Raw genomic sequence first — 26,048 nt, 5'->3', positions numbered from 1 at the left:
TGCCTTTGGAGTGGGCACATAAAAGCTTAATAATTAAGCGTTTGATTTTGAATGATTTAATAATAATTTTTTGTAATTTAATTTGTGAATTTCATTAGCTGCGCTGACGAAAACGTTTCAATTATTCATTTATTTGTTGCAGTGGCCTGTTAATGTCATAATGAGCGCAAATAAATGATAAAATATGCATGGGCCAAGTGCACAAAAACTTGCCAGAAGGAGGGAAAGAGGGAGTCAACAAATGCTGCAAAGGATTGATGGACGAGTAGAAGGAGGAGGAGCAATGAGGAAAGAGGAAGGAGGTGGGCGGGATGTGTGCCACGGGCCAAGCAATTTCCGCAACATTTGCACAGCTGCTTCCGACGTGATTTGCATTAGCCACGCCTCTATCTCGACGCCCATGTCACGTCGCCTCGTCGCCGATATGGCAATTGTCGTAGTTGTTGTTGTTGTTGAAGATGTGCTTTTTTTTTGTGTTTTTTTGGTTTGGGTTGTGGCACATTAGAAGTGAGTTTTTGTGCAATCTATGTGCATGTTGCACGTCATGTTTAGCTATGTTGCACTTATGGTTTTATTATATTGCCGACTAGGATTTATGGCTCAGCCGTTTATTTGCCAGTTTGCGAGTTTGTGACCAAAACTTGCAACCGGAAAGCGAGAGCAGCGGCTGCTGTGGCTGCTGCTGCTGTGGCTGTGGCTGTTGCATGCTGCTGCTGCTGGATTTATGTGCGCCAACGACAAACCACAAATTGCGACTTAAGACAACGTTGTACAAATAAACTGCTCAAACTAATAAACGCAGTGGTAAAGCCAAACAAAAAAAGCAAATTTTGTGCAACAAAAGTTTCGACTCAAACTTTATGGTCCGGCACATAAATCGTTTCATTGAGCGTGTCAGCTGAGCGTGTGGTCGAAAGAGAGAGAGACACAACAGTCAGTCAGAGTCAGTTAGAGACTAGAAAGTAGGCAATGGGCCAATTCTTGTTTGTTGCCTAATTATTTGTACGAGTTTCAGTTTCGTTTTTCGATGGCACAGGCTGCTGCGCATTCCACGAGACATTTCATTTTACACTTTTGCGAATTGGCAAAGAAATGCGGTCATAAATTTAACTTAGCTGAACTTTTTGTGCACTGTCTGCCAAAGCGAAGCAAAAAGAAATGCCAAAAGAAGTGCAAAGCGCGATAACAACAATAAGTTGCAAGTTCTTTGCAGTTGCAACTTGCTCCACTGAACACACAATGCAATAGTCGATAGTTTTGAAATACTTTTGGCATTACCCATGCGCCCTGTTGTCCTCCTCTCCTTCTCTCGCTGGCCTGCTTTTGATAAGGCTGTCGAAGAGTCAACGCCGTTTACTGTCAGTCGAAGGCAACGAATTCAACGAAGTAAAGTGCTTGGCCGAAAAATTTATGCCATTTTAACAAGCAGGCAAAACAACAATTGCAACAACAATCGTTGAAGTTCCGTTACAGTTTCGTTTCGCTTACTGCAAATAGGCATAAATTTGCATTTAATGCTGAGCTGAGAATGAAATGGCCCCAAAATGAGGATAGCAAATGCCAAAAATTATTTTGCTATTTAGTATATAATTTCCTGGTCTCCTCTCTATCCTGCTGTTGGCGTTGCGGTGGCTGCTTCTGCTGCTGCTTCTGCTTTTGGCTTTGGCTTTGGCTGTTTGTCTGGTCCGAGGTCTGCTTTGGGGTCTCGTCGCAGGTCGCTGCTTGTTGGTTGCTGGTTGCAGGTCGCCAGTTGCCGCTAGGTGCCATAAAAGCGGCATAAATTTTTAAACTTTGCGAAAAATTTGCATTGCAAATGCCACATACACACACACACACTCGCACACACACACACATACACTCATATGGTAGTTTGACTCGTTTGCTGTAGTATTTTTCGCGTTTTGCATGCGGTTTTAACAGCGTTTGGGTCAGTCTATTAAAATGCAAAAACCTTCAACCATCTCCTCGCCTCGTCTGCGTCCTCGCCCGGAAGTCCATTTTGTCTTGTCGTTCACGTCATAAATATGGCCGGGCAAATGGCGTCGCTGTTCATGGCTTAGTCCCTATTCCTGTTCCCCCCACTCTCTAGGTGTATGTTTGCTTGCTTGTTTATGTGTGCCCGCTTTTAATGACAATTTGCTGGGGGTTTGCATTAAATTTGAGCGAATTTCACTTGACACACATACACACACACAAACACACACATATAGAGAGAGCCCGCAGGTATGCACTTTGGCAGTATTCGTCTTTGCTTTGCTTTGCTTTTATTTCGTTGAGTGCATAAATTTAAATAATTTCCACTCTTTGCATTCGCTTTTACAACTTTGCTTTTTCTCTGTGTGTATATCTGGCTTTTATTTGCGGTTAGTGCTCGACACATGACAAGGATGATGACGATGACTGCCCGAAGGGATGCGACTTGATGATAGTCAACTGGGTATTAAAGCTGTCAAGTTGTCTTAGCATCGCTTCCCTCAATCGATTCGTCATGCATCAGGGTCAATTTATTTATTTGAAAATCACCAAAAAAGAAATTTAATTGCTTATAAATATGAATCCTATCTCGGTTATAAAGTGCCTAGATAGTTAGTTGTGTTTTATTCCTCTTTTTTGCTGTCATTATTTTCCACACGAATGCTTTAACATGACAGAATTTACTAGCCAAGTGTAGAAGACGAAGCTGTTGGTTTTGCTTTTGCTTTTGCCGCTTGTCACTTAACGTGAAAAACAATTTTTCTCTCCGCTATGAAGCTGTGAAGACTTTGTGTGTGTTTTGTGTATGTGTGTAGCTATCAAAAAACCAATTTTCGGTGCTAAATTGATGTTTATAGCAATGTACGATGATGACAACGACGAGCTAGCTGATGCCCGCCTTCGATGGCGATGATGAGCTTGTTGCGACCACCAAGTTGAGACTCCTTCCCCCTCCCACCCCCTCTTTTCAACCACCTTCTTCACTCCAACGCTGATGAAGACAAAGTGCCAATGCGAAAAACTAAACGCCAAGCCGACACTCTGGGACCTGACTTTGCTACAATGCAGCCAGCAATGAAAATCCTTTTCAACTTAACTCAGAGTCGAGTCGAGACGAGTCTCTCGTCTAGTTCGAGTTCGAGTCGAGTCGAGTCTCCTCTCTCTTGACAGCATTTTGATGCTTCCGCTTGTAATTTATGTGACACTTGCAGCACCATCATAGATCAGCGAGTAGAGCACAGAGCTGAGCTGAGCTGCGGGCCATATCATGATATCACTATGATGGCCCTGTTATATTGGCTTTTATTAGATATTTGCGAGCAGCTTATGAGCTGTTGATTTGCTTCAGCAAATTCCATCAAAAGCTATCAGGTTCAATAAGCTGTCTTCATTGTTATGTACAATGTCACAGACATGCGACACTGGTGTTATGCTCTAATCATTTAATTAAACGTAACTCAAATACACACACACATGAATCTTCTCTTTTGTTAGAGCTTCGCAGTGCTGACGTTTGCACTTGAGATGCTCAAAATGCAATTGCATATTAATTGAAACTCACTCATACATCAGCTTTAGGTTTCAGGGGTTGGCATGCACTTGAAATCCGCGTTTTCACTGCATCGCAGCCAGCATCGCATCAATTACTCCGCTCGCATCCCCCCCTTTTCGCATCATACGCCCCGTCAGCCACGGACACTTGCCACTTGCCATTTACCACTTGCCACTTGCCACTTGCCGCTCTTTACGAGTATTCTGACTAAATTAAAACGTTTCGCTGCACACACTCGCTCACATTCTAATGAATGCCTTTCTGAATGCTTTTCTCATGCTCACAATTCGATGCACTCGAGCTCCCTTTTGAACACCCTCTGTCGTTATTTGGCATTATCTTTTGCATATGTCTGCGCCAGATCAAAGCCATTATGCGCTGTCAAGGCAATTAGTTGGCTGTAGATTACCTCTGCTTGAGATTAGCTTCATTTCAATTTTATAAAATATTTTAATAAGTGATAAACTTGTAAGAAAGCGAGTGTTCTCAACTGTGAGATACCTGGTAACCGTTTTAAGTAAAAGCAAAATAGATAATTTATTATTTTAAAAAAATATACAATATAATATACCGTTACCCATTTTGAAAAAAGTAAAACAGCGCGGTATTATTTTAAAAATATACCAAAAATATATAAATATATATATATAAATATACCTCAAAAATACTAAAGAAGTAAGAAACAAATACTCACCAGACGTTTTTAATAAAAGGAAAACTGAGGGAGTAATATACCAAATTATATACCCCATAAATACTAAACGAGTTAGAAAGCTGCATTCGAGTGTGTTTGATTTTGATATATCCGCTACCCATATTAAATAAAGCAAAACAGAACTCTATTATTCTCAAAAATATACCGAAAAATGAGAAAGAGATACTCGCTTCCCATTTTTAATAAAAGTGAAACAGTGTGGTATTATTTTAAAAATATACCATACAATATACTGCAAAAATACTAAACAATTAAAAAGAGATTTCCGCTGCCCTTTTATTAAAAAAAGCAAAATTGTGAAGTATTATTCTAAAAATATACCAAATAACATACCGAAAAATACCAGACAAATAAGAATAATACAAGTGAAACAGTACGGTATTATTTTTAAAAAAAATTCCATATAATATACTGCAAAAATACTAAACAATTTAAAGAAATATACCGCAAAATACTACACATTGTATATTGATATAGTACTACATTCGAAATATACTATAGTGTTAGAGTTGCCTCCTTCTGCCTGTATAATAAGCGGGTATAATGAGTGATAAAAAAAGATAAATATATTTTGCACTCAACATTAGCATTAGCTTTGCGTAAGGTCAGTTTCAATTAAATGAAAATGCGCTCTCCTCTCTCTCTCTCTCTCTCTCTCTCTCACTCTCTCTTCAGTTGAAATGACGCTCATTATGTGGACAACTGTCACCTGTTTGTGGCACCTTCATAGATTCAAATTCAAGTGCTCTCTGATTAGCCAGAGTGATTGCACAGCTGTTTCGAAATTAGTGTCATTGCCATTTAACTTGGATAGAACAAAACTCTAGCGTGTCGCACAAGCATTAGACATTTGCAGCAATTAACTTGTGGTAGCAGCATCAGAATTTAGCATTAGCTTTAAGATGAAACTGTTTGTGTGGACGTTTCTCTTGTGCCTGCTCGGCCAGAGCGTAAATGGACTATTCTTTGAAGAGCTGACGCAATTCTTTGGAGGCGGAGGCAGCACAAAGCTTGTCAATTCAACTACAACCAGGAAGCCAGCAGTTAGCAATGAATTGGAAGTATCGCTGGAGCAGGCAACAGACTCTTTGGATGAGTTGTGGCAACAATTCCGAAAGGTAAGATGAAGCGAGCCTTTTTTTGCCAGCACATAAGAGTGAACAATATGTACATTCGCAGGGGCTGAATAATCTCATGAGCATCGATGATGATGTGAAGACAACAACGACGACAACGACAACAACGACGACGACGTCTAAGCCAACGGTTGCCTCAACTAGTAACTTGCTGCAATTGAAGCCGGTTGCAAAGCAGACAACCACAACAAAGCCCGTGTCATCATCAACATCATCATCAACCGTAAAGCCCTCGAGCACATCGCTGCCATAAACTGGGAAGATCAACTTACTTTATAACGTACCTCAAATTCCGACACATGTGTTTATACTTGAGTAAATTATTTGGCTGCAACCAACAAAAATGCGACTTAACACGCGCTTAAATATTTACCCAACTGTTCTCATTCTCTCTGGGAATATTCATCATGAAATTCTAAAACAGTTTATTGCCATTCACTCAAAAGGCATCATGAGCTCTTGCTTTAACTTGGCATTAATTTTGACAACATTCTGCGTTTCCCAACTGCAGGTAAGTGAGATTGATTTGTATTGAATTCATCTGCAACTAATACGAACTCAGTCTGCACCTTTAGATGTGTCTGTTGTAGGCATCGATCGCATTGTGTTGCCCAAAGGTTTGCCTGGATTTCGTTATGCTTTGGTCGATAGCGAGGAGCTGCAGCAGCTGCAAAGTAAACTAGATGAAGCAGGTAAGTATCTAATTTATACTCATGTGTATTTTCTAATTATTTCTTCTCTTTGCAGAGGTGAAAGTAGTGCTGATGGAGCTGCTGCAGTTTAACATGATGCGGATTATGTTGGTCTTGGACATCGTCATTCTGATTTGTCTTTACTTCTATGCAAAGGGAAGTCACGAGGAGAATTGTTATTGCGAAGTCAAGGCCAACACATTTGTTAAAATATAAATAAACATTTGGAGTTATTATCGCTGTGGATTGGAGTATTTTAAGTTTAAGTAAATAAAATAGTTTACGCTTATGTTTTGAGCTGTTTTTCAGCTGTTCAATTAAATGTGAAAATTTGTCAAAACTTATTATTATTTATATACAATTATTACTAGACTAAGCGATTTCATTGTTTAAATAAAATTTAACTGTGCTTTGAACCTGTTTCAATGAATACCAAGAAAAGAAATGAAATAATTAAAAAAAGAAAAGAAAAAATGAGGGGAAAGAAACAAAAACAATTAGTTGAAAAATACGCCACAAATAATATAAAATATAAATATTTTTGTTATTTGAAAATAGCTCAAGGGTCTGTTTACTTTGCACTCCTAAAAATAACCATAAATTTGCCAAAAATCTTAATAAATAATGAAAACATTTAACTTTATTAAAGTTATTTTCATTTTAAAAAGAATTCGACAACTCTAGTAGGTTAATAAAACTTTGACTAATTTAAAAATGGTTAACAAATTTAAATAAGCGATATAGTTAAAAGATCCTTTTTTGTGAGTGAAATACGAGAACTTTGATCGTTACTAAAATGATAGCATTTCATTAAAGGTTTTTTAATTAATATTTAAATAAAAGTAACAATATTAATAGTTAAATAAAATGTAAAATAATCTTATAAATTTAAAGATATGTGACAAAATTCAGCAGCACTTAGAATATCTTCATCTAGAGTATAATACAGCAACTCTGATTTGCTATTAAAACTCTACTTTTGCTTTGAAAATACTCTTAGGTGATATTCATTATATACAATTTAGAATGAAGTGAAGTGTTCAAGTAATTAGTGAACTTTTTAACAGTAAAAGAATTTCAATTAAATAAAGATTCTTTTCTTTTAATGTAAATGTAAATTAGTCTCACATTTAAGGTAAAATGAACATATTACAGCTATAAGCAAGTTTTTCTCCTTTAAGCTATATTTTAAAGTGATACTTCATAAATGAAAAATTGTATCACAAGCCCTCTTGCAAACTCTTATAGTTTTTTTTTCTGCTAACTAAATAAGATAATCCAAGGAAAACAAAGGCAAAGCAGAGCCTGCAAACAGGAAGGATTTAGCCATGAAAAATGCAGCAAATGTACTAGCTATCGGGCATATCCTGTAGTGCAAAAAAGAGAGCCAAAGCAATGGCTAAAGTGGCATAAAGACTTATGCAGACTTCTGCCCTTGGATGCCAGCTTAATAAAAGTACAGTGTAGATTTCATTAACCTGCGGCTGCAGCAAAGAAAAATCGAGTCAAACACTTGTCTGGGGAATTCAATTAAATAGGTCTTTAATATGCTAAAGATGCGAGTGTCAAATTTATAATTAGTATAGAAAACAACTACAACTAGATAATAATAATACCAAATATCAGCAAGATGTTACTGCAGGTTGTTCAAATAAAGCATTTTCAGGCTTCCCACCGTAATTGTGCTACATAATGGGTACAAACAAATAGAGAAACCTGTTTGCTTTCAGATTTGATCAGACAGTCGCATTCTTTGTTTAACCAACTTTCATATTCTTTCATAAAATTCCGCCATTTCCTAGTCTACTAAGCTGTTTGCTTAAGGGGTAATTTGTAAACAAATACGCTTTGTTACTCATTAAAGAAGCGCACCTATGTTGGCATATTTAATCAGTTGCCACATCTGTTTCTCATTTAGTAGTTGCTTTTTATTTAGCCAGTCTACAATTAAAATGGAATTGCTAAGGTTCTCAACGGTTTTTGCTGTGATCGTGATGTTGCATTTCTCAAGTCCAATGCAGGTGAGTTTTTTGGAATGGAAATTGTATTGAATGTAGTGAATATATTGAGCATCTCTTAGGCTGCGCCTGTGTCGGATGTGGAGTCAGCACTCGCTTCCCTCATGGACTCTAAATTGGTTAAGACCATGCAATGGAATTCCAGAAAGTTACTCGAAATACAAGAACTTCTCAGCGAGAAGCGTATTCTATGTAAGTTTGTAAAAGAATACCTAATGAAATGTTTAATGATCAGTTTATTCCTCCGCAGATTTGGAAATAATGCGCGAACAGAAATTTCAGAGAACATTGGTAATTGGGGCGTTTGTGATTGATTTCCTGCTGCTCGTTTGCCTGTCATTGCATTATTTGCTGGTGCCAGCGAAAGTCAATAATAAGATAGATATTTAAACGAACAACACCCATATTATTCTTTTCAAATTAGCTGTAAATAAGTTGTTCAACTCACATGGTTGAGCTCAGTCTGTATATTACGTATACGCCACATTATTTGGCGGTGTTTGGGCAGCTTTGTTGCTGCATTTGTTACACACACACACTCGTGCATTAATTATAAGCCACTTTACGCCTCGCATGGCCCAAACAACGAACAACACGAGCAACAAGAGCTGAGCACAACGACCAGCATCGAAATCGATTATTAAATATTGGCAGCTGGTCATTGCGCCAAAAGCTCGACGTGCCAATTGTTGGGCCGCCGTCGACTGTGTGTGTGTTGAGTGTGTGTGTGTGTGTGTGTGTGTCAGCTGGCGTTGTTTGTTTTGTTTGTTTGTTGGCACTTTTGCACAGTTTCGGTTCATAAATATTAACAGCTATTAAAACACTGAGCAGCCATGCAAAAGCAGGCTAAAAATTAATTTTAAACTTTAAAAACTGGTTGCCGCCGGCTTTACGCGCAATTTAGCAGACGAACAGCAGCAACAAATAAATATAAGAGCGAGACAGAGAGAGGAGTGGGTGAGGGTTTAGTATAGTGCACTATGGAATAAGTCCTTAATATAAGTTCTACTATAAAATTTAGTTAATGTAAAAGTTGTTATTTATGCTGTGAATAATGACTAACAATTTCAAATGATTTCTTTGCTTATTAAAATAAATCTTATGCTATTGATTCTATGTCTATATTGATTATTAATTTTATTCAAAATATTATCGTGAAATATATTTAGATTGGTCCCACAACTGAGATGAAAAATATTCCTTTGATTTAGACTCTTTGCATGTATTGTTTATTTGTTTTGTATCCTTAATATAACGTATTCCTTTATAAAATTAGTTATTAAAAGTTGTTATATACTCCTTTCAAATGATGAATTTATTAAAATAAATCATTATGCTATTGATTCTAGTGTTTATTAACTTTATGATCACATATATTTAGAGGTGCAGAAAAACATACCTGTAATTTAGTCTCTTTGTATGTTTATTTATTTTCTTACAAATAGTGTCCTAATAAATCGTATTCATTGGTATTATTAGTTCTGCATGCATTGGGTTCTGCAATACATTGCAGCCTCAATCTAATGGCTCATTTAATTAAAAACGGAAAATGCGGAAATTGAGCAAGTGACCGAAGCGAAGAGTGAGTCTGCGGCTGAAGCTTGAAAGCAGAAAGCTGGAATGAGACTGGAAGTGTGTAACTGGAACTGAAACTGAGGCTAAGTGGAGAGTGTCCGGTTGGCCAAGTGGCCAAGTGGCCGAGCATAAACTTTTTGCCCAAGTTCTAGGAAATATTAAAAACGGGAAAACACTTTGGGGCAACTAATTCCCTGGCACTTGGCGCTCTGCTGTCTTGCTTTCTTCTCTCTTCTCTTCTTTTTTTTTGTGTGTGTTGGCCATTTTGGCAGCTTTTGTGGTAAGCTCAAGACTTTGCTGCCGCTGTCCACTTGGCGTAAAGTGAAAGGGCGGCAGCGAGTGCCAAGAAAAGAGGAGAGCAAAAAGGCCAACGCGCTTGCAATTAGCAAGTTTATTGCATGAAATTATGAAACGCTTAATAAAAAAGCCGTCCAAAGAGCAAGCAAATCCGCATAATATATATGTGTGTGTGTGTGTGTGTGTGTTTGAGAGTGTTTGTGTGCGTTTGTCTGCCATCTAGGATGCGTATATTAAAAAAGAGCGCTCTCTCAAAGTGCTGGCAAGTTAATTAAAAGGCTCACATATTTGAAAAGTTTGCCAACTTTAACGCCCCCCAACAGCAGCTCGACGTAGTTTAATCATGTAAGTGCTGGCAAATTGTTGGCTAAAATTAGAGCCAGATAAATATTGCGCATACGCCCAGTGTAACAGCACTAACATCACTACGCGTGTGTGTTAAAAGGAAGCCTACTGACTGACTGACTGCTGCCTACAGGCGTAGTTTGTTTTGTTCCTGATGATGCACGGATCTAGCAGAGGATTCTCTTTTCTCTACTTCTCTCTCTCATCTCTTCTCTGTTCTCAGCTCTGCGCTGCGCTGATGATGCCAAGTTTTATGCTAATGGCTTTCGTTTAAAGCCAAAAGTAATTTATTGTTGTCAGTGGGCACCATCAAAAATGTTGCTGCACATTCATTATGCCCAAATGTATGCTCCTCTCTCTCTCTTCCGCTCTCACTCTCTCTTTCTCTATGTATGTTTGCATGTCTCTCTCTCAAGCTACGCGCGTGTGTGTGTGCATTAAAATTTTAGCCGAAAACATAAAGCCATCTCCACCCCTTACAGCTAAAAACTTGCATAGAAATTAAGTTAGCCAAGAGGAAAAATGCTCGAAAACGAAATGAAATGTTTTTCCGCATGTCTCGCAGCTATTTGGACTGCTGACGCTTATTATGCTCTTGGAAAAGTAACGAAGGGTATATTAAATAAAGTAAGACAACTCTTTGGAAAAAATAATATAAAATTATTTCATTTTTATGGTATATAAAAAAGATTTCAGAGCTGTTCAGTTAACTGAAAACTTAGTTCACAAAATTAGATTTAAAAAATGGAATGAATATATTTCTTTTATATTTATTTTAAGGGATATAATATGCAAAACTTAGTTCATAATTTTATCTTTAAAAACTGAATGAATATATTTCTTTTTTATTTATTTTAAGAGATATAATATTTGTTAAGAATTAAAAGTATCATAAATTATTCTAAAGTCCAATGCTTTCAAATACATAAATTTCCTTTTTAGATTTGACTTAAGCTATTTCATTTTTATTTTACTATTTTTTAATTCTCTAATTGATTAAGAATTAAAAGAAACATGGAATATCTTAAAGTCCATCACTTTCAAATATATTCGTTTCCTATTTAGATTTGACTTAAATTATTTGCTAGCCAAAACAAAGACCACACACATTTCTATTTCCCAAGCAAATCTATGTCAGAGTGCAGAGAAGCAAATTTGTTGGCATTTATTTGGAGTTGCAAATGTTATAGAATATTAAAACATATAATAATTAATTAAAGTGTTTTTCTGCTGTTGAAGTGCTTGCAAGCAGAAACTGCAGTCACAATTGATTTATTTCAGTCAGCGTATCGGCCTGTCGAGTTTATTCAATTTGAGTCATATTCTTTTTTTTATATTTTTGTTTAACATTTAAACGAGAGAAACGAGAGAAACCAAAGTTGCATGACTGTTGTGTGTTTGTTGTTTTGTTTATTTTGGTTTCGTTTCATTTCATTTCATTTTATTTTATTTTACTTTGTTTAAGAACTAGATTTAAATATTTTAGCAAGCGTTGTGCTGGGAGGCAACGCGACACGTCTTTGACGTTTTTGGCCTGCTCGTTTTGTTGTTTGGTTTGGTTTCAGTTTGGTTTTTGCTGGCTGCCGCAAGTATGGCAAAAGATAAAACGGCCGCGAACTTTGCAACATGTTTACGGTAAAAACGTGATTTTCGGCCCAAAAAAGCAGAGAGCGAAGAGCTCCAACGCTGACCAAATGTGGCCTGGGCAAGGACGTAGAAGAAGAACCCTTCACCAAACCGCAAATAAGTTAAGTTAAGTGGCAAGGCACGCCGCAGTAACGAACACCCACACACTCACACTCACACCCACACACATACTCTAGACCGAGGCGGAGAGTTATAAAAATTAAACATTTGTAGCTTTGTCACGTTTGTGTTGACACTTTCTTATCACAGCCAGGCAAAATGAGTCTCTCTCTGACTCTGACTCCGGATCCCATCCAGCTGTCCACCTCAAACCCCAGCATCAACATGAGAGCGAGCACACTCGACCTGGCCTAAATATGTGGATGTGCGTGATAGTTTTGACTTGGTTTTCGGCTCTGAATGCGGCTCTCGCACCTGACCCAAACTCACATAAAACTCTGATGAAACTCAAACTCAAACAGCACGTGTACGTGTGTGTGTGTGTGGGACAGGTTATAACGCCCAACCACGCCTATTTATACACACACACATCGAGCATATGTGCGCGCTTTCATTACGGTTAAAATGCCCAAGTGCGATGACAAGATGTCAGACTGAACAACTGCCGCTGCCAAGCGGATTTGTGCGCCATCATTTGCTCTACTTTTATACCCTGTATAAACGAAATTTCAGCACAGTGTGTATACGACTTGTTCGGACATATTTTGTGTATATAACTGCATATTAAGTATACGCATAGTAAGCTTATTTTAAATTTTTTGTGTATAAAGTATGCTCAACTTGCTGAGGCATGTTTTATTTATATTACTGCATATTAAGTATACGCATAGTAAACAAACTCTTATTAATTAAATATCTATAACTCATATTAAGTATACGCATTTTGAGGTATTTGCTAGTCTCACTTTCGATTTCCATCTTATTTAACAGCATAATTTGTTAAGCTTGCAGCTGAGCTTATTTAAGAGCGGATTGCATTGCATTTACTTAAGAAAAGTGTGCAAATGTTTTACTCTGAGAAACGTGAGTGTGCGAATCAATGAGAGACGAAGCTGAACTTTTAATTCATTGCCATTGCTGCTGTGAGTCAATAATTTAATTTGCATATTAAATAAGTATGAAATTGTCGTTCCCAAGAATTCGTTTTCATTTTCATGCAGAGGCTACGAATTTATGACAACTTATTCGGGTGTGAGTTACAAGTGTGTGTGTGCTCAACAAGACGAGAAACGAGAATGCGAAGCAGAATAGGAATGAGAATGAGAATGAGAACGAGTAAAAGTAAAAGTAAAAGTTGTGGGCAACTTTGTTGCCATGCAACTTTAATGAGTCGTCGCACGAGACCACAAAACTTGGCAGCCAAAGGCTTCAAATTGAAAAAGTTTAATGAGCATGCGTATTTGATTAAGGTGTACACACACACACACACACACGCAGGTGTAAATAAAGAGAAAGAGGTGGATGAAGCATGCTTTGTCGTGGTTGCATCACATTCGGCCTTCCTTTTTTGTTCTTTCCACGAATGCAATCACAAAAGTTGACAGCGCAGCTCAGCGCAAGTGCAAGTTTATTGGCAAGGCTCTGCTTTTGACACCTGTCCTCGCAGTCGCATATTTTTCGAATGCCAAGCTATTCCCATCAGAATTGCCATCAAAAATCGTATTTCATTTACCTTTTTGCCTTTGACCAGCAGTCTCCAAAAAGTCTTTTCAAACGCCTGCTGTGGCCGAAACGAGTAATTCTGACAGACTGACTGACTGACAGACAGCTCTCCTTATAGTGCACCTAACTCTATCCCATTGCTGGCAAATTCAATTAAACGCAGAGCTGCATGAAATACACTTTGCCGTTCAACCGAGAGAGGAGACTTGGCCCTCGGGGCAAACGCCAAGAAAGAGCAAAATGTAAACGAAGTGCACGTGCAAAACTCACTCGCTCACTATTTGCATACCCACTTAAAGAGTTACACAAAGGGAACTTGAACTAAACGAGTTCGTAGCACTTTCAAAGTTACACTCTCAATTAAGAGGTATTTCGAATTCCATCATCAGTGTGACGCTTCTTATGCGCAGGCATTGCTGCTGTGAATAGGAAATCCATAAAATGCATCAAAAGGCTTCAAAGGCTCCAAAACTTTTGGCATAGGTGCCAAGACGTTTATTATTGTGAGGCGGCTGTAACGCTTTTGGCCCTAAAAAAAAAACGTTGTAAGAAATCCGTTTCGGTATCCGTAACACAAAGTGCACAGAGAGGGAACACATACATACATACGTGTGCACTTGTTTTATTTGTCTCAATGGCAATCAAAGTTCTCAAGTTTTTTGCAAGGCAAATGGCACAAAAGTTGAATTGACTTGAGCAGGAAATTAAGTTGATGGCTTCGCTTTGCTCGATTTTCGAGTGCAATGTCATTACATTGTTTCTACGCATGCATCTGCCACTTGAGCGAACGTTTTTATATTACTTTAGCTGACGTTTCAAAAAGCATATTAAAAAGTTGTGGAAAGTAAATAATTGATACATGTTACCGACAGCTCAGCTCAGCGTTGAGTCTGATGTACAATTAAATCAGTATTTTGATACGGCAAATGCAAGATTTGACCGACTTAATTGCTATTTTCAGTGTAACTTGAGCTGCAGTGGCGCACGCTGCGTATACGTAATCTGCTGATTGAAAGCCGAAATTGGATCGCAGGTGTAGAGCGCGTTTGATTGCTGTAATTGTTGTTGCTGTCAATTAAATTGCGTTTTGTTTGTTTCAAGCGACTGGCCATGCCCCTGGCACAGAGTGAAAGAGATGGCAGTAGGGAAAGAGACAGAGAAAGAAGGCAAAAGGGAGATAGACTGCTAACAGCGCAGTTGAGTATATTTAGCAGGATGGCCATTTGCATTTCCCATAGTAGTTTGTTAAACTTTGAACTTTTGCAAATTACATGAGTCCTGCCACAGGATGCCGTTGTCCTGTTTACGATGCACTCGTTGTTGTTGTTGTTGGTGTTGTTGTCGTTGCTCACTACCGGAGTCTGTATAGTATATCTTAATGTTTGTATGTGCTAATGTGACCCAATCTGAGATGCAGCTGCTGTCGTTGTTGCTGTGCAAATCCTGAACCGTAACCATGTCCTGCCAGGTAATGAAAATGCATTTGCCCAGCATTTACAGTTTTGGCACTTTGAAATTGAATTTGTTATCAAATTAGTTGCATCAAATTACCATTAGCACACAAATTGTTGATGAGCTGCGCGTCCCCCGGCCAGACACTCTTGAAAGCCATTCAAATATGCGATGCGATGCGATACGAATAGAATGGAATAGAATACGTATAAGTTGATGTAAGTGGAGCATCTGAAAGACATACTCGATGGCTTTCAAATATTATAATTATGCGTTTCAGTTGTTTGGGCATCGGTAAGTAGAAGATATTCAGGCATGTGAGTGGGATTTATGTGGGACTTAGCTTCTGCACCTCGCTACTTACGGCTGCTGCTGTTGCTGTTCCACGAGCATGGAGACCAAATAATGCCCTCAGCTACCTAATATTATATTACGAGTATGTTGTGGCAACATTATGCCAACTACAACAATGCTCTCAGCTCTCAGCTCCCAGCTCTCAGCTCTTAGCTCAACTCAGCAGCAGAGTTGGCGTCAACATATTGTACCAGCTGGCATTGTGTCTTGTTATCCGAGTGCCCCTGTCTCTCTCTCTCTTTCTTTGTGTATCTGTGTGTGTGTGTGTTTGTGTGAAGGACTCTTGAGCAAGCGCGCGGCTGGTGCGACAAGTGCATTACAAGATGCGAGTATAGGGTTATTGATGTATGTCCTGCCTCTCTTTGTTACTGCGAGCTGTGTCTGTGGAATATTGGCGAACATGCTAATAATGTTTGTGATTCAATCAAATGGAAAACAATATCACAATATCTATATATGTATATATGTATGTATGTGTGTGTGCAGGCAGTATAGAAATCTGGCCAGCAACAACAACAATCGTTTACAGCTTCCGTTTCCGCTGACTTTGGCCACTGATACTCCTCCTCGAAAGGCATGCCACTTGGCATGTTGCTGAAAACAATAAGTACGCAGAACAAGTGGGATTTGATATCGTTAGAATAACCGCGAGGAATTTATTTGCAGAAAATGTTTACTAAAAATGAACAGATTAAAAATAGATTTATTTAAGAAAAGCCTATTGTAATTTCTTTTTATTTTTAAATACTATTTACCAAGTACAGTTCTATTTTAAGAACATGATAGTATTATCATGCGATATGTTACTAAGTCTCGCATTTATTTTGAACCTAGCAACGAGACATTTTAAGCAAATAAATAGAAGCACAGCTGTGCTAAGTGTACTAAAAAATGAGCACCAAAAATAAAATACTATTTGAGCAGACAGAGCGTGGCGTGATCACAATAGTTCAATGTACATTTCCATGGCTAAAAATTCAATTCGTAAATAAACTATTTCTACACTTTCTCATCATAATGATAAGGCCGAGAGCGTGGCTTAGTCACAATAGCTTATTTTCATTGTCGAAATTTGGAGTTGAAAAACATTGAATTATTACACATTCTCATCATAATACTAAATCAGAAATATACCAAATTAACATACCGCAAAAATACTAAAAAAATTTTAAAATCTTTATTAAGTATATTGATATAATACTACATTAAAATATACCGCAGAGTGCAAAATATACCATAATATTAAAATACCAAATTTAATACTAAACCCGTATTGGAGTTGAAAAACAAACACTTTTTCTTATCTCATCATAATACTAAGTCAGAAATATACTAAATTAATATACCGTAAAAACTAAAAATATAAAGTCTATATTGGGTATATTGTATTAAAATATACCACAGAGTGCAAAATATACTAATTTATAATATTTTACCAAATTTAATACCATAATCCGTAATAGGTAGGCGTTTTTCCCAATACTATTTATTTAATGACTTCAACAATTTTAACTGATCGCAATGAAATCTTCCTTAATCATAAAGACTATAGTTATTATTATCTGTATCCCAAATCGAAAGTTTCATTTGAAGCTCTTCATTTGTATAGCCAAACATTTCGAATTAATAAATAAACTCTTTTTACACTTTCCCATCATAATAATCAAGCTGAGAAATTAAAGTATATAATATGTTTAATACGTACATGTGTAAGCCATGAGGAAGAAAACAAGCTCCACTTAAGAGCTTTTCGATGGAAGCAACTCGCCAAAGCAAAGGGCAATTTTGCACATACGCACAAGTGCACAAGAACCAGAGAATCGAACGAACGTCCGATACAGAAAGTTGGCAATGTATTTGCACAATTTTTGCCAAATGAGTTTGCTTCGAGCTTAAGTTGCGGTTTTTATTTCGAAAACCTCTTTTCATTTACCCATTGCGTTGGCAGCTGCCTCATATAATATTGAGGTCAGTTGGACTTCAATCAACCTTTAACTGAAACTTCTGCAGTACAAAATATGAAATTTTCTTTTAAAATGTATCAAAAAGGGGGGGGGGGGGGGGGAAGGGAGAAAATAGTTGCAGCTGCAACAGTATTTTTGTGCTACAGTGTTGTCTAAATGGATAAACGAAAAGGAAATGCAGTCAAAGAGCGCTGCTCTTCAAATAGACTTATTTGGAATTATGAGGTAAGCTTTTGCAGCAATTTCTTTTTTAGCCTTTCCAACCGAATAGAGCGAAATAGTTGATGCTGATAATGATGATGATGATGGCTCAAACATTAATTAAAAGTCAGCCAATGTTCAATATTTCGACTCTATTAGCTTTTAAGAACTAAATTAGGGTTTCGTGTTGCTATTTGTGGCATCTTAAAGCGAGCTTGAATTAAAGTCAAGACGAAGCCTGAAAGTAGGCAACACTTTTTGCACCCAAAAGTGTTTGGCTGTTGCCTGGAATGCAGCCAAATTCTCTATTTAGTGGCGCTAATGCTAATGGTTTCTGGCTTCTGCTTGGCTGCTTGGCTGCTTGGGTCGAACCTCCCACTTCGTGGCTATCTAAACAAAAAAAGCCAAGCGTCGAGCAGGTCTCATAATTTGTGTCTTGTCTCAAGCTGCGAAATGCACTCAAGTGGGTGGAAATTGAATTAAGAGCAAACGCCTGGCGTTAAAATCGGTTTATACGTATTTATTAAAGAGCCATTGCACCTTGTTGTTGGTTATCGTGTTGCTGCAACATGTTGCAAGTTGCAAGCGCACAGCTGTCACAATTACTTGGCAAATAATTGAAATACGTGCACTGACAGCGAAATGTTTAGTTCACAAGACAAATATTTAAACTGCAATTAAATGAGTTGCAATTTACTGTGAATGGTCAACTATTTGCGCTTAGGATTCATCCGACTGCCAATATCAATATTGTAGCATTATAAAACTGTCGATGTGGCAGGCAAAACCCAAGGGAATTACCTGGCAGCAAATGTGCGTTGTCAACTGTCGTAAATGTGAATAATGCTCCACAAATAAACAAATCAGGTGCTGCTCGAGTTTCGACCATTTTGTTTATAATTTATGACATACACCGGAAGGGTACGCAAAGCCGACGACGACGTCGGTCCTCCACGTGGCAGTCACTAAACTGAAATATTGCTCAATATTTTTATTATTTGCACACACATTCGCATTCGCATTCTGATTCACATTGCTTTCGTTCTCGAGCAAAGTAGCTCTAGATGTTGACTGTTGTGTATTGAGAGTTGGCCCAGCCACCGCTGAGGCAGCTGTGGGAGCAGCAGGCAAAAAAAAAAGGCTCACAAATAAAATCCAGCAAATGCTGACTGAGTTTTGTGGCTCTGCTCTGGACATGCCTCTGCTCTGCTCTGCTTTCGTGCAAACAACAGCAGTTGAGAACAATAACAACGATAACACCAAACAAAAACGAATACGACATCGACAACGACTACAACTCCAACTACGACTTCGACAGTGGGCATCTTGTGTTGCTTATTGAGCATAAATCTATAAATATGCCAAGCAATTGTTCTTCTACACAGCACAGCACAGCACTGAAATGGACAGCACACACAGCGAGCACAGATCTCCCAGCTGACCTCATTCTGTATACACCATTCATTAGACTTTGTACTGTCTCTCTGGTTTTTTTCTCCCAATTGTCTCTCTAGTGTATACTAAAACCATACAAATTACAACAAAAATGAAGTCTAGCCCACAATTACAGCAAATTTCAATTTGCAGTCTCTAAAAATGTGCTACGATTATATTTATGAATTGTCATTGAGCATTTTAAACCGTATTCTAAGTTTATATTTATAGCACAATAAATATTGTATAGAAGTTTGCAACAGGTATTGCATATGAGAGTTGGCTTAACAAAGAGTTATGAGATTTGAGAAATTCTTTTATTAAACATGAGTTTTAAACTAGCAAAACCATTGAATGTTATATTGATAGAATTTAACATTTATTTTGTACTGAACTATAAACTATACAACGATAAACAATATTCGTTTATCCACAAACGTTTAATCCATATTTCATACATCATTTTTCCATTTAATAATATAGTTAATATACCATAAATTTCTTTAGTAGAATAACAATTGCAGCAAGCAGAGTTCTGTACTTTTAAAGTTTTCCATTTAATCGATATGATTATCGCGCTGATTTTCAATTATGCCAAGCTCCAGAGCAACAGCAATTGGAATGGCAATCCCTATAACATTCCAAACCGACGACAATCCCGTTGCGTTGACGGACCCTTTGACTATCATGTCGTGAGCTTTGCAATTATTAATATTTAAATAGTTCGTTTATCACATCATCAAGAGCTCTGACTCTCCTCCTCTGTCTGTGGGCACAATGCAATCTGAATTGTGGACTCTCTGAGTGTTGCTTTGCTTCTCACTTAACTCAAACATAAATTCTGCAATTGTCGAGCACTTTAGCTGGGTCACACGGCCAATGGCATTGTGTATATTGTTGTTTGCCTTAAATTAGTTCAGTTGCCATTCTCGTTGCCAGTTGCCACACACAGAGAGAGACAGACAGACAATCGTGAGTGAAAAGCCCTAGCAATATTATCTAGCATTTATCGCTCAACGTGCATCGTGCATCGTGCAACTGCGTGGGGCAGGCAACTGGCAACTGGCAACTGCCAAGTGCCAACTGCCAACTGGTCGTCGTCGTCGTCATCATGTGCAGCGCTGATTGTGGGTTATTTGTCATTAATATGCAAACAGTTAACTACATGTGCATGCGAATGTGCCTTCGCTTGTTTGTTAGTTTCTGTTCTCTGTTCTCTGTGTGTGAGTGTGTTTATTGTTCACTCTCTGTCTCTCTCTCTCTCTCTCGGTTGTTATCTCCGTTTCAGTCTTCAATCAATGCCGGAAGCGGAAGTTAATTGTGCGCATGTTGCATGCAACAAGGCAGCAAGTAGTCGACGCTCGTTTAAGCACACTTTAAGTCTTTGTCTTAAGTAATGCATGCTAAATTGTTACTACACGGCCTTTTAAACACAAATACGCAAAAAATTCAATAAACTGTTGAAATCACAGAGAGAAATAGAAAAAGAGAGAGAGAGAGGGAGTGGGAGAGAGAGGCGAATGTAATTTGTCGCTAACCAAGTGTGTACTAACCTCATTTTACTAAAAGCATTAAAAATAAAATGTAATCACATGCTTCATAAAAGTAATAACTACACATACACAAACACACACACACACACACACGCATACACTAACAGTCACACACACACAAATACAGAAACAGAGAGATGGCAGGCGAGAGACACGAGTTTCCTGCACTTCAGAGCATCGCTGACTACGTGTCGCTATAAAAGTGCGGCTGAATGTGCTTTGAGTGTATGAGTATGTGAATATGTGAGCAGTGTGTGAGTGTGTGTGTGTATGTGTTTATAACTGTGAAAGCCTTGACGTCGCCAGGCATCGCTGTCACTGCCAACAGCCAACAGCCATAGACGTAGACGCAGTCGTCGTCATCATCGTCATCGCCAACGCCATTGTCTATGTCAAAGCACGCACAAAGCTGTATCTATAAATGTGTATGCGTATGTGTATGCGTATGTGTGTGCGTGTGCATTAGTGTGCGTATGCGCGTCTGATTTTTATGAGACGATTATGGCTTGCTTTTTATTATTTGCCATTGAGCTAAAGTGTTGTGGCATGAAAATGTGGCATGGCATTCGCAAGTGCTTCGATCTCTCTCACTCTCTCTCTCTCTCTCTCTCTCTCAGTCTCGCCTTGACTCCATCTCCCACTTTCAGTTGAACTCGAAATTCTTGTGTGTTAATTACTGTCAAGCCCAGCAAGGCACATGCCCAAAACTTGTCGAAAATGTCCAACTGGTTGACCTGACTACCAAACGAGCCAGCGAGCGAGTTTCTGGGACTTACTCATTATGCCAACTGGCTGTCAGGTAAAGCTATAGAAAACGCAACCTTCCCTCTCTCTCAGTCTCAGTCTCAGGCGTAGTCTGCGTGTCTATCTCAGGCTGCAGAAACTGCAGCTCGTTAGTGCCAAAAATGCAGAATACCAATTACAATAGACTGACGTTCTTGGAAGCAGTTTTCTCTCACTCTCTCTCTCTCTCTCAATCTCGTCTCTGTTTGTGGCATCGATACTCTGCAACTGAGAACTGACAAATGTTGATAAATGCAGTGTCAACGAAATGAAATATTAAGGCCAGTTCTCAGCTATGAAATTGGTGGATTACGAATGTTCCCACAAAACTTGAGTTTTGTGAGCTTTATCGTGTTGCATATGACAGGCTAAGGAGAGACAGGAGACAGAGTCAATTGACAGTTCGTTGAGCCAAAAAGTTATTAATTTGGCAGTTGTGAAAAACTTGATTCGAAATTCACTTTAAAAGCTAATTCGAGCTAATGAAGTGCCCTCCAGCTGCTCCCAGCTTTAGTTCAAATTCGATTCATCATGATGTTGGCCTAGGCCTGACCGTTAGTCGTGCGCACATGTGAAGATTGGCTGGCCTGTCCAGCATCTTGGCCTTATGCACGCTCACTTACGCACGAATCTGTGCGTGGCAACAATCGCCAGCGGCGCAAACTTGAAGCAGCAGCATAAACATGCTCAATAATATACTACAAGTGTATGAAGAGCGAATAGTTAGCCATGCGTGGCAATTTGACCCAACAAGAATGGAGACTGAACGTTGCCAAAAAGTTTATAATGGAATTTGTAAGCATGAATAATTATGTGCACGAGACTTATTTCTTCGAAATTTTTGCTTGCGCCAGGATATGCTGATCCTAAAGAACTGTTGCTGTTGCTGATGTGTGTGTCCTTTTTCTGGACTTCTGCACGAGTGCGTCTTAAATTTTGTTAAAGTTGGCTAATTAACTTGATTGGCTTTGATTTGATAAGCACTTCGGCTGCCTTCCGCTTTCTTTCTTCTCTTCTCTCTCTCTCTCTCTAGCCACATGGCGTATGAGTAATGCTGTGAACTGCGAGTATCAACGCTCGGTGCTATAATCCGTTGGCGACACAGCAATAACAAAGGTATCAGGTGGCATCGCCATCCATCCATCTACTGATTAATTAATTATTTTCGGTGCGCTGTCCTTGACAAATGCTAATTGCGAGTGAGTTCAGTCTTTGCTTTTCAATTGTTTTTAATGCTCATTTTGCTCGAAAAACAAATCTGCACAGCGAGATTTAAGCCAAAACAAACTAAGCAGTTACTGTCTGCGTCTCGTTCGATGCCGCGAGGCTTTTGTCCAGCATCGACATGCGAAATTGTATGCAAATGACAATGTAGCTCGCCATGCCAAAAATAAACTGAAACGAAAGCGGTTTTAAAGTTGTTTGCCTTAGTCTTTGCTTCTTAGTGCTTACTTTGCCAAGCATTTGATTATTAATAACCAAAAAATCCACCAGCGCTGAATTGACAACTCTCTTGGCCCAGTTGAGCTGACAGACGCCAGAGACACGCATTGAGTTGGCCATCAACTCGATTCGTATTGAGACTGTGAAGTATGGAACGAAACTGTCGCTGCAACAGTTCACAGCGATTCCAGATCATAAAGGGTATGAGCAGCTCGAGAAATTTGACTACTTCCTCAACGGCGCAATCTGTAAAGCAAAGTGATTAAAATTCGCAAGTAAGAAAGCCAAAGTTTAATTTCCTCGAAGTAAAGCAATGCTAAAATATACTAAATTAAAATACTGAGAAAATACTAAAATATACCAAGGGCTGTATTTAATATATAGATATACTATTACTATTAAATTTTAGAGCAAAATACTTGGGGCTATGTACATACTTAAAATATATTTATACTTAAAATATACCAAACTAATATACTGCATATACTGGAAATATACCGAAAGCTATATTTGGTATATTGATATACTATTATTTTCAAAATACATAACACAACAGTGCGGCATTATACATAAAATATATAAAATATATAAATACTTAAATTTACCAAAATATATTCTAAATATACCAAAAGTTATATTTGATATATCGATATACTACTACTTGTAAAATACCCAAAAAATAGATATCGAAAAATTATACCGAAAGAATACTAAAACATAACGAAAGCTATATTTGGTATGATACACTATTATTTTCTAAATACTTAACAAAACAGGGCGGCATTATACACAAAATATATAAAATTAATATACCAAAAAATATTCTAAATATACTGAAAGCTATATTTGGTATATTGATATACTATTACTGTCAGAATACACCATAGCGTATAAAATACGATTATCAACCAAAGAATCGAAGACAATTGTTTCTCATGTAAAATTATTTGTTGAATAACTTTCAAGTGGGAGAAATCTAACACAAAGTTACTTTATTTTTGTGTAAAAATAATATTCACTTACATTGCACCACAGCTGTATTTCTTTGACTCTGCACATTGATGAAGATCCAATAGGGCAACACGAAGATGTCCACAAAGAACTTGAGCATCACAATAATCAGACTCAGCTCAAAGTTGCTCTCAATCGAACGTATTGTGTTCCAGAGTATGCTGTGCAGTTGTCGCAGTGTCGATAAACGTTCTAAAGAATTTGTTAGTTCACATCCTGAACTCTGTAGTTGCTCCACAAGTTCAGAGCTGACTTTAATGAGCTCCTGATAGAACGCCATGATCAGCACAGAGTACAAACTGAACTCGCTGAAGCGTATGAGTAAAACCATTTCCGAGTAAAAGTTGTAATAGAGCAACAGCGAAACATCCGTAACCAGATTGTTGTAGATGGTCATGACTAGCAAAATAATGGAGCGCATTAACAACGATCCATAGATGCAATGGCAATGGCTTTGAATACGTTGCAGATTCACTTGATATCCGAATTGCACTCGCAGCATGTATCTCATGCGTTCCAGTTGCTGTTCGATCTGTTCGCTTCGATTGCGCCACAGCAATTCCATGGCAACCGCAATGTGGCAGGTGATGAGTGCAAGGAAATTCAACACATCGATGAAGCGCGAAAAGGAATCAACTTGAATGTCGTAGACCACATGGTAGTTAAAACTAATTCGCCAATGGAAGATGAAAGCGAGATACGCGAACAATGCGACCATGTAGAGGAGATTCACATGCCTCCAAACTCGAGGTGGCAGCAACAGCAGCAAGTGCATCAGGCGACGCATGAGGCGCAGCGAAACGTTGTGCAACTCGATTGGCACATGCCACATGACTGAAGCGGAAGTCTTGGCATAACTTTGAGTGCTCTGAACTACAAGATACGCCATCGATGAGTAATTGGCCAATGCATAATTGATGAGAATGTCAAATAAGCGGAAGCATTTGAAGGTTTGCTTATTAACTGCATTCTTAATTTACTTATATAAATCAATAAGCAGTCGACCAACGAGCAATGTAGTGAAATATGGTTCAGAAATTTGTATATTTTATGATCTACTTGCATAAAACTTCTAAATTAATGAAAACGATTTCTTAAAATTTTATTGCAATTTTTTTAAGTTTTAAAGAGATCTAACATTTTTTAATTCTAACAAAAAATAATTAAACATAATTTCAAGAATTTCGTCCATAACTTTTTGAGCTTAAAAGAGATTTCAAATGGTTTACGGCTAAAAAGATTTCAGTTAAAATAATGTTCAAAGTGTATTCAAGGTTTAAAGAGATCTAAAATTATATAAAATTATTTATAAAATTTCTAACAAACTTTACAAAGATTTGCGATCTCAGCAACCACATGAAATTATCTGGAGTTCATACTACTCAAATTATAAATTTCATTTCAATAACACTTTTAACGTTGTAAATTACACATGTACAGAAAAAGTACACGAATTCTTACAACTCAACACAGACAGCTGAAATGCTATCTATAATTTTTAAAAGCAAGTACTTAAAGTATTTTATTTTCTGACATTTTGTAAACTAAAAATCTTCTGTCTTTCATAATTTAATATACAGATACGATGTCTCTGTGCGATTGTGAAGTCTCTGCAAATGCAAGACGTCGGCTTCTTGTGAATAAAAGTTTATCCGAAACTGTATGCAAATGAAAATGTAGCTGACAACACCAAAAAGGAACTGCAAAGAGAATAATCAAACACATTCAAAAATATATTAAAATACTATTTGTAATAAATAATATAAATACTATAAAAGTTACCCTTCCCAGCATTTCATTATTAAGCGTTATAAAGCCACCAATGCGATAGTGACATCTTTCTTGAGTCAACTGACTTGAGATTCTAAGTAAAGCCTCATTTAGTTGCTCATTGTTTCGATCTGAGTAAACTCCATGAAACTGAGAGCGCAGCTTTCTTTGCAGATAATCACAGCGTGTGCAAATCCAACAAGGAATAATCGTTTCCAAAAGTTTGCCAATTTCCTCAGTGATGCACCCTTGAAGAAAAAATACTTGGGATATTTATTTATTTATTATTTTCTTTACTCACATGAATGCAGTGCAAAATTGTCAAAGTTTCTGCTGACATACATCCAGTAAGGAATAACCGAGGTGTCCACAAAGTTCTTCATCATAATCACAATGATACTCAGCTCAAAGTTTTTCTCAATCTCACGCTGTGTGCGCCACAACAGTTGATGCAGCTCTTGCATCACAAA

At 37.9% G+C, this 26,048-nt stretch overlaps 5 protein-coding genes across 6 annotated transcripts in view; 2 read left to right on the top strand and 3 right to left on the bottom strand.

The window, feature by feature from the left end:
- The first annotated feature begins 5,025 nt into the window (after positions 1 to 5,025).
- On the top strand, positions 5,026 to 6,491 carry LOC133838451 (uncharacterized). 2 transcript variants are annotated; one of them, XR_009893946.1, is made up of 4 exons: positions 5,026 to 5,359; positions 5,421 to 5,888; positions 5,953 to 6,069; positions 6,125 to 6,491. XR_009893946.1 is itself a non-coding variant. In XM_062269565.1 (4 exons), exons 2-4 carry the CDS (start codon positions 5,721 to 5,723, stop codon positions 6,283 to 6,285), a joined length of 459 nt encoding a protein of 152 aa, XP_062125549.1. In that variant the 5' UTR covers positions 5,041 to 5,359; positions 5,421 to 5,720; the 3' UTR covers positions 6,286 to 6,480. The 2 variants fall into 2 exon arrangements, 1 of the variants encoding a protein (XP_062125549.1); XM_062269565.1 differs by having other exon boundaries at positions 5,041 to 5,359; positions 5,940 to 6,069; positions 6,125 to 6,480.
- A 1,490-nt stretch (positions 6,492 to 7,981) lies between these two features.
- On the top strand, positions 7,982 to 8,485 carry LOC133837271 (uncharacterized). Its single transcript, XM_062267959.1, has 3 exons — positions 7,982 to 8,090; positions 8,150 to 8,279; positions 8,338 to 8,485. The coding sequence occupies exons 1-3, from the start codon at positions 8,022 to 8,024 to the stop codon at positions 8,475 to 8,477; spliced, it is 339 nt and encodes a 112-aa protein (XP_062123943.1). The 5' UTR covers positions 7,982 to 8,021; the 3' UTR covers positions 8,478 to 8,485.
- Positions 8,486 to 22,815: 14,330 nt separating this feature from the next.
- LOC133837971 (putative gustatory receptor 98a) lies at positions 22,816 to 24,111 on the bottom strand. The gene is made up of 2 exons (XM_062268885.1): positions 23,821 to 24,111; positions 22,816 to 23,043 (listed from the first exon to the last, which is right to left on the bottom strand). The coding sequence occupies exons 1-2, from the start codon at positions 24,086 to 24,088 to the stop codon at positions 22,826 to 22,828; spliced, it is 486 nt and encodes a 161-aa protein (XP_062124869.1). The 5' UTR covers positions 24,089 to 24,111; the 3' UTR covers positions 22,816 to 22,825.
- Positions 24,091 to 24,801, bottom strand: LOC133836825 (putative gustatory receptor 98a). Its single transcript, XM_062267413.1, has 2 exons — positions 24,168 to 24,801; positions 24,091 to 24,112 (listed from the first exon to the last, which is right to left on the bottom strand). The coding sequence occupies exons 1-2, from the start codon at positions 24,695 to 24,697 to the stop codon at positions 24,091 to 24,093; spliced, it is 552 nt and encodes a 183-aa protein (XP_062123397.1). The 5' UTR covers positions 24,698 to 24,801.
- Positions 24,802 to 25,871: 1,070 nt separating this feature from the next.
- Positions 25,872 to 26,048, bottom strand: part of LOC133836824 (putative gustatory receptor 98a) — an 801-nt gene continuing 624 nt past the window's right edge. Inside the window, exon 1 of the mRNA XM_062267412.1 lies at positions 25,872 to 26,048. This exon is cut by the window's right edge and continues 624 nt beyond it. Within this exon, the coding sequence (XP_062123396.1) occupies positions 25,872 to 26,048 (177 nt within the window).

This window comes from Drosophila sulfurigaster, chromosome 2R, assembly GCF_023558435.1.
Source record: "Drosophila sulfurigaster albostrigata strain 15112-1811.04 chromosome 2R, ASM2355843v2, whole genome shotgun sequence".
Lineage (NCBI taxonomy): Eukaryota > Metazoa > Arthropoda > Insecta > Diptera > Drosophilidae > Drosophila > Drosophila sulfurigaster.
Note: the sequence above shows the minus strand (reverse complement) of the source record. Positions and strands in the feature narration are given on the sequence as shown.

Bases quoted from the DNA above. Each gene is read 5' to 3' on its own strand.
- LOC133837271 (XM_062267959.1), top strand. From the start codon at position 8,022: ATGGAATTGCTAAGGTTCTCAACGGTTTTTGCTGTGATCGTGATGTTG. The intron at 8,091-8,149 runs GTGAGTTTTTTG...AGCATCTCTTAG, and splicing joins ATTTCTCAAGTCCAATGCAG to GCTGCGCCTGTGTCGGATGT. The intron at 8,280-8,337 runs GTAAGTTTGTAA...ATTCCTCCGCAG, and splicing joins CAGCGAGAAGCGTATTCTAT to ATTTGGAAATAATGCGCGAA.
- LOC133836825 (XM_062267413.1), bottom strand. From the start codon at position 24,697: ATGGCGTATCTTGTAGTTCAGAGCACTCAAAGTTATGCCAAGACTTCC. The intron at 24,113-24,167 runs GTTGCTCTATTA...CGCTTCAGCGAG, and splicing joins CTGGTTACGGATGTTTCGCT to TTCAGTTTGTACTCTGTGCT.
- LOC133837971 (XM_062268885.1), bottom strand. From the start codon at position 24,088: ATGGCGTTCTATCAGGAGCTCATTAAAGTCAGCTCTGAACTTGTGGAG. The intron at 23,044-23,820 runs GTAAGTGAATAT...TTTGCTTTACAG, and splicing joins AAATACAGCTGTGGTGCAAT to ATTGCGCCGTTGAGGAAGTA.
- LOC133838451 (XM_062269565.1), top strand. From the start codon at position 5,721: ATGCGACTTAACACGCGCTTAAATATTTACCCAACTGTTCTCATTCTC. The intron at 5,889-5,939 runs GTAAGTGAGATT...ATACGAACTCAG, and splicing joins TCTGCGTTTCCCAACTGCAG to TCTGCACCTTTAGATGTGTC. The intron at 6,070-6,124 runs GTAAGTATCTAA...TTCTCTTTGCAG, and splicing joins AAGTAAACTAGATGAAGCAG to AGGTGAAAGTAGTGCTGATG.